This window comes from Xenopus laevis, chromosome 8L (genome assembly GCF_017654675.1).
Source record: "Xenopus laevis strain J_2021 chromosome 8L, Xenopus_laevis_v10.1, whole genome shotgun sequence".
Taxonomy (NCBI): domain Eukaryota; kingdom Metazoa; phylum Chordata; class Amphibia; order Anura; family Pipidae; genus Xenopus; species Xenopus laevis.
In genome coordinates, this window is record NC_054385.1 from 83,546,840 (window position 1) to 83,563,488 (window position 16,649).

At 38.9% G+C, this 16,649-nt stretch overlaps 1 protein-coding gene across 1 annotated transcript; it reads right to left on the reverse strand.

The window, feature by feature from the left end:
* Nucleotides 1-476: 476 nt before the first annotated feature.
* klhl28.L (kelch like family member 28 L homeolog) lies at nt 477-14,520 on the reverse strand. Its single transcript, XM_018230505.2, has 5 exons — nt 12,937-14,520; nt 11,861-12,855; nt 7,807-8,250; nt 6,837-7,045; nt 477-5,719 (listed from the first exon to the last, which is right to left on the reverse strand). Exons 2-5 carry the CDS (start codon nt 12,757-12,759, stop codon nt 5,556-5,558), a joined length of 1,716 nt encoding a protein of 571 aa, XP_018085994.1. The 5' UTR covers nt 12,760-12,855; nt 12,937-14,520; the 3' UTR covers nt 477-5,555.
* Between the last annotated feature and the right edge of the window lie 2,129 nt (nt 14,521-16,649).

Consider the following 16,649-nt stretch of genomic DNA (forward strand, 5'->3'; position numbering starts at 1 on the left):
CACACATTTTCACCTCACCAAATCTGGCCCTCGTTGCAAAAAGTTTGGACACCCCTATTTTAAAGGAATACAAAAGGGATGACACTACATTGCTGGCACTAACATTCCTGGCAGTATCATCTACATTACTGGCAGTAAAAGAGACACCTATATAAAACATATACTGCAGTGTCAATCAACTGTTTAGTCCCATCCCAAGTAGTTACCATCTCAGTTGTCCATGGTCAATATTTTAATATTGGCTCCCAAGTAAGTTAGAGTGTACTGGAGAAACGTAGGCTTGAAGTCATTTGATAGCAAAGATACAACAGAAAGATAATGTAAATTTCAAACTTATTCTGACAACCACTGAGTATACATCAATTCATTTCTGGGTTTAGATCCCATTGAAAACCATAAGTAACACTAATTAGAGCTTCTGAGCATGAAACAAGGGCAAAACACTACGCAAAGATGGGTCACATGAGACAACAAGATGCAGTATTGCAACTGGTTAAGTTTTATTCAAAATCTTTTGGGGGTGGAAGAACAAGAAAGGCTTAAAGCAAAAATAAACATTGATATCAAAAACATTTACCCACAAGTCCAGAATGGTCAGTGTACATTGTTGGCACTATAAAGTTAAATGAACAAACAAAAAAAAAAAAAAAAGACCACACAAAAAAAAAAACAAACAAGTAGCATTATTGCACATCACAACTTCAGAGATAAAGGTGCACATTAGTATGTATGGCATTCAATTAGAACAAGAGAATAGCAGGCTGTAATAATTGCATTAGAAGATTCTCAAGTTGACTTTAGATTTTAGAACACCGTTTTAATGAGGACACATCACTTCTACAATATGGAATTATCCATATAAATCTCTTTATATTACAGGTATGGCATCTATTAACCAGAAACGTCTGAAAGCCAACAACTTCCTACGGTGTATAAGTTAATGACAAAATAAGTGTTTTCCATGTTTAAGTGCTTATCAGCATAACTATATGCATGGTTAAAAGTCCCTAATCTGGGCACCCCAAGCATTCCAGATATTAGTTCCTATACTGGTCTACAATAAATCTGCAATTCTAATGCTACAGGGGGTGTTTCATGTTGAACTGTAATATTTTGTCATATTCACAATATAAAATAAAATGACCAGCACCAGGGTTTTTGCTTCCTGTTCTCTCCAGCAGGGGTTAAATGGATATTGTTATGAGAATAAAAAAGGTTTACATTTACCTGTGTCTTTAAACATGCAGTGTAAAATAATGTCGCTTGGAGAAAAGTTATTGGCACATGGAGGAAAGCATTTCCTGTGCTTATCTCATTTTTCCTTTTTTGGCAAACAAAAGCAGGGATTCTAGATCATAAGCAGTTCCTGTGTGTTTAACATTCTAAGTTACTTAACTGACCCCTCCCTCCCCAATGGCTCACAGTGTTTGGGAGGAACTCCATTCGCAATTTCGGCGCGATGCACAAAAACGCAGGCGTCAAGTCGGATGCAACGGAAATAAGGTAAGTAACAGGAACGGCGGATGGTGTCGCAGCATTCGTCCAACGCGACACGACTGTTGGATGCAGACGCTGCACACTGCGTTTGCATCTGACAGTCGTGTCGCAACGGATGAATGATGCAACTTTATCCGACATTTCCATTGCATCCGACTTGACGACTGCGTTTTTGCACAGTGCGTCAAAAATCGGCAGTAGGGTAGAACTACATGGGCGGTTTAGGTCCGATCCAACACCACGTGACGAAACGAGTCAAGTCGGATGTGACGAAGATAAAGTTAGTTGTAGGAATCACAGATGTAGTCGCAGCGTGCATCCGACACGACTGTCTGATGCACACTTCGACTTCATCCGACATTTCTATTTCTTACCTTATTTCCGGCGCATCCGACTTGACGCCAGCATTTCGTGTGCTGTCGGATCGGACCTAAATCGCCTATGTAGTTCTACCCTAATGCAACCCATCCCTTACTTTATTTTATTGTAAAATTATGGATTCTGGGACTTGCAGTCACTCTGATTGTGGTGCATTATTATTTGGAAAAAAGGAAAACATCAAGTTCCAGAATCATTCACAATGGAACAAGGTGGAGGGGATGCATGACACTGTGAGCCTAAGAAGGGGTTAGGGAACTAGTCCCTACTATGTCTGTGCAGCCAGGTGTGTGTAATATAATATAATATAATATATACACGTGAATCTGTAGAAGTTAACATATTTGCAATTTACATATGGTTTTAAGTATGTTTCATGCTGTTTGAAGTAAGTTTTCTCACAGTGTGATTGGCTACTGTAGTTACTTATTTTCTGAAAGGGTACTTAACTTTCAGGTTGAATGGGCTAAACATCTAGCAATTGTAACATTAGAACGTTTACAGGGCAAGGCCACCTCAACTTAACTGATGCTCTACTTACGATTCCTTAATGGAATAAATAAACTTTGCGCAGTGTCAAGACTAGACAAATATTGCTCTAAAATATACTTGGAAAGCAAATTGATGGGTAATAAAATAAAGAGTCAGCATGATCTGCAGGGATAGAAACACCTACTCATTTCCCACTACCGGACACTCTGCCAAGTAGACAGGAGTGCCGCCAACAAAAGGATTAAAGCAGTTTTGTGTTTAAAGGAGAACAATATAAAATATGGCTAGAAATGTAAAATTTTATATAGTGAATTTGTTGAACCAGAAAGGTTTTCCAGCCTTTTAACAGTAATGACCCAGGCTTTCAATGTTTTTCACATCAGCACACCATCTTATGATCTTTTGCGTGTCAGGGACATTGTACATGCTCAGTGTGCTATGGTCTGCTGTTGAAAAACAAAGTTTAGTAATCCTCTAATATCATCAAAACTGGAACAGAAATTGAGGTTATATCTGTCAAGCAAGCTGATGCTACTGATAATGATGCAGAATAAACGGATAATATATTGCTATGAAATGGAAATCTGAATTAACTACTAATCAACCTCATATTGTATATATAAGGCTGTGGTGGCCTAGGGCCAGTACAGAAGTGTAAACCCTATTGTTTTGCCTTGGTTTTTCTTTAACCTTTGGATGAGAGAACAAGCAGCTCTCTTTTAAAAACAAATGAACATAGATTACACAGTTGCTTGTTATGCTGCAGAGTAGCACATCCATTTTATAATGTAGATCCTCTTTCAATTATACTTTAGTGCAGGCATATGGAACTGCGGCACTCGTTTTGCTGAACCACTACTTGTATCATTCCCCCTGACGGTCAAAAGTTGTAATTTAATGGCTGTCAAGGCATGCTGGGAGATGATACACATCAACAGCCAATCCTATTTTTCAAAGCAACAAGTAACCCAGTTTTGGAGATAATGATAATGAAACAGTGTCACTAAATTACAGCAAGGGTAGCAGATTATTTTCTACAATTTCTCCTTCTCATAAGAAAACACATCAATGTGTGTGTTTGTGCATATATATCTAAATATTTTCAAAGCATTCTACAATATAGTGCCATTTTGCATCATGCTATTGGGGGGTGAAAATCCTGCTTGCTAATCATTGCTAAAAATACTGCTAAAGGTACTGAATGACTCAGGGGTGTAAATTAAAATTCCCAGGCCACCTACAACCCCAGATCTGTTGTTTCAAAGAGCTTCACTATTTTTTTGAATGCCCCACAACATGTTCTCTGAAAAGAAACAAAACATTATCTATGTAGCGACATGCCATTGGCATGAGCAGATTGCAGAATAAGAGCACATGCATCAGCAATAACAAAGTATTCCTCTCATCGGCTTCACTCTGACACAAACGTGATGAAGAAAGAACTGTTATTACAGAAAAGCGTACATTAGACATAAATAAAAATATAGCAATATAAAATTGTAACAAAAACATTTTAAGACCATTGCATTCTCTAGGACTGTAGATATAAATATATGGTAACAGCATTTCTTAAGTCCTGCAATTAGCACCATAATTTTAAATCACACAAACGCACACACACAAAACAATGTCTTTGTCAATACATCTTGCAGGGCTGAGAATGTCTTTTGCATGTACACACTGTGTTTTTCTAAAGCTTTGTGTGCATATTTACAGTTCAACTCTATGACGCTCGTACAATCAATGCATTCACCAAAGACAGGAAGATTTAACATCATCACCCAAATAGGCTTGTCTGGATCATTATAGACCAACTTAGTAAGGTGAAGGCTTAGGAAAACCATACAGGAACCAAACAAATATATTTTCACCAATCTTTCAGAAAGAGATGGTGACATTGCAAATTCATTCACCTAGGATACAGTTGGTTATCATAAAGCAAACAATAGAACAAAAAAGACTCTAATTTTCATCTATATTAAGAGACTTCTCATGTTTCATACAAATATGACACTAAATGTACAAATAGATCTCAACTCTTCCGACCTGTAACAGCATACAGGCAATACACTATGGCATTTACTATTTACAAGCCTTGAGTTATAGGAAAAAGCAGCCCTTTATTCACTATATAAAAAATTGAGAAGCACTGAATTATCATCCCTTCTTTTAGACAAAGGAATGCATGTATAACTACACATTCAAACTTATTTCTGTCTTAGCACACCAGATGGAAGGAAAAAAAAAACTAATGTCTGTAGTTCATTAAGCTGAAATAGGTAATAAAGGTAATTGGCATAAAAAACCCATGTAGGACTATTAATTGTCCGGATTTTCTATTAAGACTAACAGTTTACATTTTTAATAAAATGGGAAAAGATGCAGAACAGAGACACGTAAACAGACTTCCATTGCAGCTTTAGACCCCTCTAAATATAGGTTGGCTGAGGATGGCACTGAATATTTCACATAGACTTTTTAACCTCATTACTGGAAGAAGAGCCTGCACCTCTAACAGGAAATTGGTTAAGTCATAGTACCTGCTGGAACAGGAATGTCAAGCTAATAGCCTTCAACTGGGGAAATACAACACCCAGAATCCTCAGCAACACACGGACAGGGCAAGTGTTGTCGTTTAGCAGCAGAAGGGCTGCAGGTCGAACATCTCTGTGCTAATAACAGCTTTACTGTACGTCTGATGTTTTAGTCTCTCTAATTACAGCAACACATTTTCTATAATGCACTGTTATATATTTTGCCACTATAGGTTTTTATTTGGATGTATAGCTTTTCACTCGCAATACTTTTTCACATTATTTGATTCACTCTCCTTAAGTTCTTAAATGCTAGCATTAATGTTAAGAACCTGCAAAGCCTACTGAATATTCTTCACATGCCTACTCACAGTAACAGCTGCAAATGTGTAACTAATTTGGATTTCTCATTTTTGTTAGAGATTCCGCACAGTTTTTGCCGTAGCTTCATGCTTTCTCCATGATTCAACTATTGCGGATGACCAACTGTTTCTTCATATTGCATGAAGGCCGACTTCAGTCTGTAGGAACATGTCATGTTTGTAGGTTAGGTTCCTGCTGCCTTTTGGTGTTCCTACTGCAGCAACCAGCTCGGAAATCTTTGGGCATCCATTCATGCAGAAATAGATCACACATGATTTGCTTGCGTCTTCGTCAAAGGGCAGTGAGACCAAAATTACATCGGGAATATGCCATTCCTGCCAGGTCCTGCCATGTGTCTGAGATAGGGTCATATTTTTGTACATTATTCAGATAAGATGACCCTGAGTGACCCCCAACTACATAGAGGTAGTTATCGACAATAGCAGCACCGACTCCTGTAGAGATGAAGGGGAAGTTTTAAATGAAAATGCCATATTATACACCAGATAAAAGCACTTACATACAAGTAAATATGGTGCGTCCAACACAATATGTGTTCCTTGCTAACTGGGAATCTGGTGGGAAGACGCCATTCAATAATATAAATGGTTTAGGGATTTCCTTCCTGCAAGCTTTTAAAAGCCCCACACACATGATCCCGATAGTAAAGAGTAAACTCTGCTTTCTAAAACCTTTGTTTGGTTTTACTTTATTACATTGCATAATACTAGTTTTCAAATGGTTAACCCTTTTCACCCTGCAATGTTGATTCTAGGCTAAATACCAACGTAAATAACCAACGTTTCGGCCGTCATTGGGGCCCCTTTATCCTTTATAAAGGCCCCAATGAGGGCCAAAACGTTGGTTACACGAGTGATGACTCAATAAACACATTTGTTTGAAGATTATTGGAGTGCTGGTCCATTTTGAATTCTACATAATAAACACATACATACATATACACACATTTTGAATATCCATTTTGAATTCTACATAATAAACACATACATACATACATATATACATATAAAATAATGGTATGTGTGAAGCAAACAGAAATAGTAATATCAGTCAGTACAGGTATGCAAAAGTTGGAATAAAGGCTCTCTGTAGGCTAGCCCCAGGAGATTGATCATTTCATCATGCGGTGCACTTTTAGAATTGTTCACAATTACCATGAGACCAGTCTAAATTAAGAGGTTGGTAACTGATGGTTACAAAGCTATTAAATATTAGATGTAAATACAACATTGAGTCATCTGGGAAAACATTAAGAAATGCAGCATGAAGTCTGCATAGTAGCTATGCACAACATATAAAATAATATAAAGTGGCAATCGTGTTATAACGGGGAAGGGGAACAGAAGGACAACCACGGTATTACTGTAACTTTATTGCAACTCACAACCAGCATTGGGCATCACAGGCCCTTTTTCAAGCTTGAAAACTTGTTTGGGGAGAACCAGTGGGACTAACTATATGACACACTGTTTCCTGTCTCATAGTGTTTGATCCTAGTGTGAAGGCAATCCGTTTTATCATCATTAGTCTACAACAATACTTCTCTCTTACCTGTTCTGGGTTCCTTCATAGGCCTACAAACCGTCCACTGATTTTGATGGGGATCATATCTCTCAATACTTGACAGATGGGCTACACCATTGTGACCGCCAACTACAAAAATAAAGCCCAACATTACACTGACTCCGAAATTGATTCTCTTATCTTCCATTGAGGCCACCATCTCCCAGGAGTCTCTACTGGGATCATAGCGCTCCACACTACACAAGAAAAAAAAAAAAAAAAAGAGAAGTGGATTTATATATATATTTTTTTTTCTTAAAGATACTTGGTATACATAAAAATAAGAGGAAACTTTACAGTGGGTAACTAAAGGTTACTGGGTACCAAATCACTTCAGTTCCCACAAAACGAAAGGAAAATTACCGGTCTTACAATTATATATTGAAACTGCACCATACTGCTGGGCCCTCAACCATGATGCAAGCACACTCAAGGATAAATTGTGACCCCTGTCTGTCCTCATTGTGCCCACTACTTATCCCCTGTATTGAGCAGGTATTTTGTAACTACAAGTGCTCAATGTTATATTAGCTGAATGGTGAGCTAAGAAGGGTTATGTAAAGAGATGGCCACATCCAACCCATGCATGTACGTGCAAATCTTTGCGATTGAACTGGGTACAATTTTTGGTAATGACAGCAGCAACTGCAAAAAAAAAAAAATTGCAGTTTGGGCAAAAAAAATTAAGCCCTATAGTATCATTAAAATGTCTTTGAAAATGTCAAATTAAAAACATAAATGAGAAAATCAGAGTTACTCCAGTATATTGCTTTAAAGTTCCCTGTAAAAAAACTTTTTTTACAATTTGACGTACCAGCTACTTATTTTTAGAGTCTATCTGAAACGAAATCCCATACTGATTACTACCTAGAGACTTACTGTGCTTTACACCACCATCATATTAACAAACATAACATTGTAACCCAGTATACTTATCAACAGTGGACATACAACATACCTATTCATGTGGGCTGGACCATAGCCGCCAATGGCGTATATCATGCCATCCAATACAGCACCGGCAAAGCAACTTCTTGTTTTAATCATCGGTGCCACAGGATGCCATTCCTTAGCTTTTGGTATGTACTTTTCCACTGACAGCAAACAAGACTGTCCATCATAACCACCCAAGGCATACATTTCACCAGCTAAAACCACTGCTCCAAGGGTACTTCTACACTCGTTCATTCTCTCAATTGATGTCCACTTATTTGTGACAGGATCCCAACATTCCACAGAGTTCTCATGCTTTCTGTAGTTGATGCCTTGCCGCATGTGAGTTGCAATCCCTCCCACAACATACACTTTCTGGTCCAGGGTACACAGTCCGAACTCATATCGTGGGGAGCCTAGAGGGGCCAACCCTATCCATGAATCATCCTGAGGAAAATACATCTCCATGCTGAAAAAAAAAACGAAATATGAATTAGATAAAATCAAACCTGACAATTTAGTTGAGCAAATCTTTAATCAATGTATGTAAATGCTAAACTACATTCATTAAATATTCAGAAGTAGTTTTAGACCCAAAATGTAGAACTAAATTGCAACAGCCTGGCAATTACAGGAAAGGCAACTTCTTGTTCTGCAAAAAAGTATGCAAAAGAGTGTACAAATATCGTTCTTCTCGAAGAACTGTCTTTATACTAGAGAACTTTAAAGCTGATAAAGTGGATACTGCCATTCCTTACTATATAGTCAGTTGCTTTCTTCAGACTAAAGCAAACAGCGGGATAAGCCTGTTGTTCCACTGTAAGAGTTATTTCATAATTAATGCATTGGGAGTCAATCAACACATTTCATCTTAACTTTGCTAGTCAAATTATTTTTGATTTGCTGGAAGTAACTGACTACACTGAAATAGTCATAGTGCGTATGGATGACTTCCAAAATAAGAACTGCAGGAATTCTTAATGGATTTAAAAAATAATTCTCTCTTGGGTTTGAATGTATTGCATCACATCTCCAGCACACTACAAATCAGGCATGAAAATCATCTGTCCGAGCATAGTCTGACGGCAGGCAACATAATTCTCTTTTAGTTAGAAGTTAAAAAAGCAATCATATTCTACAATAATCTACAATGTTGCTTTGATTACCCAGCTCCCAATGTGAAACGCCATTCCCCATTCATTGCCACTTCCCACTGAATATTATCGGAAGCCCTAGAGCAGTGATCCCCAACCAGTAGCTCGTGAGCAACATGTTGCTCTCCAACCACTTGGATGTTGCTCTCAGTGTCCTCAAAGCAGGTGCTTATTTTTAAATTCCAGGATTGGAAGCAAGTTTTAAAACGAAGTATAGTGCCAAATAGAGTCTCCTGTAGGCTGCCAGTTCACATAGAGGCTACGAAATAGCCAATTGTAGCCCTTATTTGGCATCCCAAGGGACTTGTGTTACTTGTTTTGCTCCCCAACTCTTTTTACATTTGAATATGGCTCACGGGTAAAAAAAAGGTTGGGGACCCCTGCCCTAGAGGTTGCATATGATTCTCAAGCTGCAAGCAGTTTGCAAAGGATGAATAAACTGGCCCAGGCATTTTAAGCAAAACAAAAGTATTTACTTTTATCTGAAGTCATGGTGAAGGATTGTATAAAGCAGATTTACTTTAGTGCAAAAGGACAATGTCAGATGTGGCGTTTTGTTGTGGTGAGAAAACACATCAAATTCCTTTCTATTGTGGCTAGTGAGAAATATGGTAAAAAAGACATAACGTTTATGTGTTATTCCTTGAGACCTTTGTCTCAAGGAAGATCGAAACATTGGGATGACAAAGTAACGTTATCTCTTTTTCACCATATTTTAAGACCTGTGAGTGCCTTGCTTTACAAGATATTCTATATGACTTTTCTGCAGTGTGCACCCAGGCTTTTTCTCCAGTAAGTGAGTGCAGCTATTTTTACTTTTTCTATATCTATATCTCTATCTATCTATCTATCTATCTCTATCTATCTATATATCTCTATATATCTATATATAATATACCACCAATTGGAATAAATATATATATATATATATATATTTTTTTTTTTTTTTTTAAAGTAAAAAAACCCTAGTCTTGTAGGCAATAATGAGCACAGTAGGAGGGGGATAGCCAATCATAGCCCTGCAGTCACACAAGCAAAGACTGGCTATAGTTCTCTATCAGGTCAGCTTACCTGCTGATTGGTTCCTATCATATAGTACAGTGTGCCGCTGGCTCCCTGCACAGCCTGGGATAGAAGGCAGCAGGAAGTGGAAAATATGAGCGGGGCTAGTAGGGTTTATACAGAAATATATTCAATATATCAGGTCAAAACACATCTTTTCTCAGCACATTCCTTCTATATTGAAGAGAGCATAATGAACTGGCACATTTCTATAGGAATAAGTCAAATCAACTGGACTTGCTGCGTTTTTCTTGAAGACGTTTCACCAGTCATCCAACTGGCTTTGAGAAAGCCAGTTGTATGACTGGTGAAACATCTTCAAGAAAAACACAGCAAGTCCAGTTAATTTGACTTATTTCTATACTGTAGATATACCATGACCTGCATGAATGAGAACTTTCACAAATGAACTGGCACATTCTTGTTTTTCACACAATATGTCTCCTTTAAACTTTATAAAAATAACCAAAAATAAAAGAGCAACTGAAAAGAGTCTTTATTTCTGGTGTGGAAACAGAAAACTGCTCTGAGCTTGCTGTCCACTTTAGTATCCCTCTGACGTAGCTCCCTTTTATGTAGTCATTCCCAAGTGCTCAGCCTCCAGCTTCCCAACTGTAGCAGCACAATACTCCAGAACAAATCAGGTGGCAGTCTGTATAAAATGTATTTATTGCAGCAAGCTGCTTAACAAACAAGGCTTCTTTGTTTAGCAGCTTGCTACAATAAATTAATTTTATGCAGAGCCGTCTGATTTGTGCTTGTTTATTCCTGGTGTGCTATATGAAAACAACTAAACTTACTGTTTGGAAGTTGAATACCCCCTTGCCACTTTCTGCTCTTTCATAAGGGAATGTTTTTACTCCTACTTGTCCATTGGCAGTGATTTTAGCCATATGTTAAAGGAGACATATAGAATAAATTAAAAATACTAATTTTGTAGGCAATTATGAATAATATATGGTGTTGCTTTTACATGGAGCTTAAAATGTATATTATCTTTAAAAATAGCACCTTTATGGGAGCTCCCTATAGATGTTCACTGGTCCCTGTTGTGTTTTAAATGAGGGGTGGGCGTGTCCTAACAGTCCCTGTCAGAAGCACAGTAGGAGGGAGACAGCCAATCACAACCCTGCAGTCACACAAGGAAAGACAAGCTTCAGTTCCCTATCAGGTCCTGTTAGCTGCTGATTGGTTCCTATCCTACAGTGTAGTGTGCCGAGTGACGCCCGGCTCCCCTGCACAGCCTGGAAATGGAGACAGTAGCAAGTGAAACAGATGGGCAGGACTAATAGGGATTTCCCAGAAATTTACAATAAAGTAATCAGAAACACAACATTTTAAAGCACATTTCTTCTATATCTATAAGTAAAATGCACTGGTACAGTCTTGTTTTTTTTACATAAAATGTGTCCTTTAAAGGAAAGCTATGGCCTTTCTGGTCAAGATGTAAACTTGTGAGAGTATGAAATAGTTAGGTCTAAACCATGAGGGTAGTGCACGATGATGGAGAGCTCAACCCAATCCAATGTATAACACTTGTTGAAAGTGCAGCGTGCTTACCCAGAAGACCCTTCCCTTGCATTAGGGTAAGTAGAGTAATTGGAAAAAAATCCGGTTGCACACCTTTTTGTTAAGAGTTGTATGAAGTGGTTTATTAAGCCCATGTAAATCACATAAGGGCAATGTTTTGGACCCTCCGGGCCCTTTATCAAGCCTTTATCCAAAATGTTGCCATTTTGTGATGTACACGGGCTTAATAAACCACTTTTGATACAACTCTAACAAAAAGGTGTGCATCCGGATGCTTTGCAATAAAACCATGAGGGTATACATCATAGGAGTACACAAATCAGGACTTCTTACCTTTCCAGACAAGCAAATAGTCCCGCTTTCCCTCCCACTGCACAAAGCACTTTGGGAGCACAGCGAGGCTGTGTTTTTAGCACCGTCTGATGGGAGAGTCTGTGTTCAGGCATAAAATGGTATTTCAGAGCTTCGTTCAGTAAATGTTTACATGTGTGGTCATCGCGTATCAGATGATTTGCTTCGTATAACCTGGTAAGGAACTTGACACTCAGAAGCGGCAGTCGGACGCAGTGCAATAACTGCGACAAATATTTTTGCCTCTCCTGCACATCGTACTTTATCCACGACTCGAGGGCATAAAAGACAGTCTCTTCGTTGACAACATTCAAACAGTCACTGGAAACGATTTCACGTAACTCTGCATTGGACAGTTCAAAGAATTCTTCTGTCTGGCAAACATCCTCAAAGTTCTGGCAAATATACTTGTTAGCAGCCAGGTACAGTTCATGGCAACCGTACGTCTCAGCAAAACGTGAAATCCCTATACAATTGGCAACATCAAGCTGGCTCTCCAGAAAGGCACAGCATTCCTTCAGCACTAGCTTCATCTGGAGCAGGTTGGCTGCTGGAAGAAGAGATTCCACCGTCTCTTGGGAGATGAAAACAGTTCCCGTGTAGGCATATTCAATAATGGCCTGAAGGGCTGCTTCGTCGACACTCTGAAATTCCACTTGCGAGTTCTCTTTCTCGGAGAGGTTTCCAGTAAACATGGCTTTGAAGTAGGGGCTGACGCTGGCGAGCACCACTTTATGCGCGTGGATCTTGACATCGCCGACCTGGAGGACAATGTCGCAGAGCTCGTGGTGCTGGCGGAGGAGATTCAAGCCCTGCAGAAGTTGTTCTGAATGAAGGTGGGTGAGGTTGGCAAGCATGTACGATTCAGGTGACTGGTCCATCGGTGTCAACAAAGGAGCGAGGGTAAAGGAAAACGGAAGCGACTCGGGATGATGCCACCGAGCTCAGGCATTCAACAACAAACGAATATGCCGGCGCTGTTTAAATGTAGAAAACAAATAGCCGGTTTTCAAAATGAAGTTCAAAGGCACCCGTACAGTAAAATTATTTCTACCCACCTTGCAAAATGAACTACACCTCCTTATATACAGAGTGGACGCGCATGTCCGCGCATGCGTACTAACTCTCTATGGAGGACCCTGCGTCACTGCTGAAAGGAGCGATGCGCATGCGAAGGCGGACATGACGCAATCAAGCGGCTGCGTCCAATCGGGAGTCGTTGCTAGGCTGGACCCGCCTTCCTCCAGTTGGAAATGGAACGCATTTTTCTCTAGCTATGGAAACCATAAGATATAATAAATAAACGGATTGTATTGGACCTCGACGAACCTGCTGGTTCTGATCTCTGTTGCTGGAACTGCAGAAATTCTAGGACCTTTCTCTATATCTGGTCGCCCCATGAGCGAGACTTTCTGAAACACATACAGAACATGAGGTCCAGACCCAGTACAATCTGTATATATCCGTGTGTATCTGTATGATGTCTTCTTATGGTGGAGACTGAGTTTTTAATGGGAGAAGTTTGGAGTGGTTCTTTTATTAAATAGATTGGGAGGACTCTGACATAACTCCCAACATTTAGAAAATAGAAGGGGAGGGATAGAAACAAAAACGCATAGCGCAGCAATTTTTTGGACTGCGCCTTTTAAGACCACGCCCCCTAAATACTCATTTTTTGGTGGTTTTAGGGGTCGGGTTTTATGTGTTATTACAGTTTTGCTAATGAAGGGGAATTCCCTTTTAAGTTGTAAGTCAGTTTCCCCAGAAGACCTGCTTATCTGAAATAGTTACAATAGTTTCTTTGCTTATTGTATATATTGTTACAAAGGTATCTAAGTGCACCTGCCATTCAGAGCTCTCAGTCAAAAAAAGCCTCCGTTTTAGAAACGTTGTATCTGGCAGTTCGGTGCAGGAGATCAAAGAGAAAGTATGGCCATTTCACTAACAATCAGTGACTGCAAGTTGAGCTGTCAAAATCAGGATTGTCCAGAGAAACATTGGACAGTTGGGAGGTATGCTTTGAGCTTCACAGAATCTCAGGAGGCAATACATATCTCAGGAAACTGATAACTCTCAGAAAACCTTCAATAAAGTTTGGACTCGCTGGCTGACCTACAGGAGCATGCTAATATGTCACCAAAATCAACACAGAGATCCTAATATAACCCTTGAGACAATTGTTTTTAGGTGAAACCCCACTTGTTCTTTCCTTTCCCACTCTGACACTACACTTAGCCCATATTATATTGTGATTGTAAAAGACTGTATCTACAATATTTTGTTGTACTTGTTTATTGTTCTTCTTATTTTACTTAAGAATATTAAGCAGATTAAGGATATTTGCTTTGCTGAATTATGGGTGTCTTTTTAAATATCTCTGCAAATTGGGGTTTGGTCAGTGTTTGCAGCCCCTGAACCACGTCTGTTTTTATACAAAATTAAAATAAAAACAAAACAATGAGCCAGCCTTATCTCCGAGTATTATATCCCCCTTCATATAAATGTATAGTGGCAAAGAAAAATATGTTTTAAATCGCATTTTAGTTCTTGAAAATGTCATAGTAGGGCTGCAGATAGATCCTTTTCAGCTCAGCGTCCAGAGTGAAATTTGTCCATGTTCTTCCATTGTCCCACATAAAACTGAGTGAGAAACAGTAGAAGATGGAGGACCATCTGCTTACATAGAGGAAAATGTTTTTGTTGTTGTTGTTTGGTAGAACATATCTGAACTGCCAGCACCCTTGAATATGTATTCAGATACACCTGGAGGGCCATAATTATTGCATATTCTTCCATGTAAGCATGTAATTCTTCCCTTACAGAACAAAATATGCCTGCACCATTACCTTGAGGTAGTTCATCATGGACAGAGGGAGGGAATCTTCAGATATATGGTTTTGGATAGTGACAAAAAAATGTTTTCCTCCATGTGAGTGGTGGCCTCTCGAACACAAATATCATGTGCCCTTGAGCAAATTGTTTTTCTGTGACAACTGGAGGGCTCACTGATATAGGATTGGCCTGTTTATTTATATTTTAATTTATATTTATTTCTGAAAGGTGTTGTTTTCACTTTTCCTACATAAGCCCAATTGAATGAGCTTGTGTAAAAAAAGTGGGGTAAATCTCCTCTTAAACTAGTTTCACTTTGAACTTCTTGATTTTCCTGACAGAGTAGCCCTCTAATAATTGCTCCAAAGTTAAGGCTTAGGAAACACATTCATTTTTTTTGTTCAAAGAGAGATAAGGAGCTATGAACCATTTGACCGGTTTACTGTATAAAGGGTGTGCAGTCTTTTTTTTTGAAGAAGAAACAAAGTATTCACCTACATCACTATCTTACAAGGGACCCACTTGCAGAACCTCTTCACCTTGACATTTGAGGCTGAGGCCATTATATCTATCCATGGATAGGCCAATTTATGCCTTATTTGACAAAATAAAGATGGCTGTTAGGTCCTCTAAATTATCCTGAGCCCAGGGAAGATTTCCCAAGTTAGATTTACCAAAGACTTGGTCCCTCCCAGGGACCAGTTTTATTGTCTGTTGCCAATTGAATGGCCTGGTTTTGAATTACATTTTTTAAATAAATCAAGGCTACATGCACTGCCTTCAATTTGCATTTCCCCTTCTCTGAATGGTGCATTAACACCCCTGATGGGTGGGTGTTCCCCCCCGAAACGTTGATGTTTGGTGGCTGAATAAAAGGGGATATTTCCCGACTGCATTAATCAGCGTGTGCGGATCCGTTTCTTATACACATTGGGCATTAACACCCCTCCCCATCCCAGCTAGCTAGCATCTGTGGAATGCAAAGCCATATAGAAGATTCCAGATTCTTGCTCTACCCGTTCCTAAAGAAACCCCAATACTCTGATACTGGAGACTAAGTGGAAACAGTCAAGTAATGATGCTACAGGGATTCCATGTAAAATGTCTTCACCAAAGAAAATGATTTATAAATCAGAGATTCACAATAACTGTGAAGGCTCCAGACTGGACTTCTGAAGAGAAAGAAGGGGCAAACAAAATATTTTCCATGTGTTTCTCCTTCAACTCTATAACTTTGTTGTCCAGGATCTTTAATTTGACAGTTGGAGACTTTGGTGTCCCTGACTGCATATAATATTGCTGAAGAAGGACAGTTTGAGGAACCACTTAAGGGGTTATTTATCAAAGGTTGAAATTTTAGAGCAATGTGAGCTTTTTTAAAACCTTGATTGAATTCACAACTCGAATATTTTCTAATTTAAGAAAAAACTCGAACCAGCGAGTGTGGGAGTTTGAATTTTTTTCTGAGGGTTTAGCTCGAAAACTCAATCAATTCGAACATCAAGAAGGCTATTAACATCTTCAAATTGTTCAAGGGACCTCTGCCATTGACTTCTACATGACCTTATCATGTTTGAGATGGTGTATTTTCAGATTTGAGCTATTTCCAGGGTTGGGGTATAATAAATCTTGAAAAATTCAAGTTTTTTTTTTTAACCAGAAAAATCAATTATTGACTCAAAAATAACCTTGAAAACTCAAACTTTTCATGTAAAACACAACTTGAACTTTAGTAAATCTGCCCCTTAAAGTCTGCATTTCCAAAGAATCTTGAATGAGCCCAAATAGCCTGGAAGTTTTGGCTGCTGAGCTCACTTTATATTAGGAATTATTGAAGCTGGACTTCTCTGTTCTCTTACTGTATAAAACGGTTACTTTGACCTGCTTTCCAGGATTACCCTTTGTGGAAAAATCACCCAGGTCTATACTGAGCTGCTTC

Coding starts and splice junctions, on each gene's coding strand:
- klhl28.L (XM_018230505.2), bottom strand. CDS start 12,759: ATGGACCAGTCACCTGAATCGTACATGCTTGCCAACCTCACCCACCTT. Junction 7,046..7,806: donor GGTCCAGCCCACATGAATAG/GTATGTTGTATG, acceptor TTTCTTGTGTAG/TGTGGAGCGCTATGATCCCA. Junction 5,720..6,836: donor TATGAAGGAACCCAGAACAG/GTAAGAGAGAAG, acceptor TCATCTCTACAG/GAGTCGGTGCTGCTATTGTC.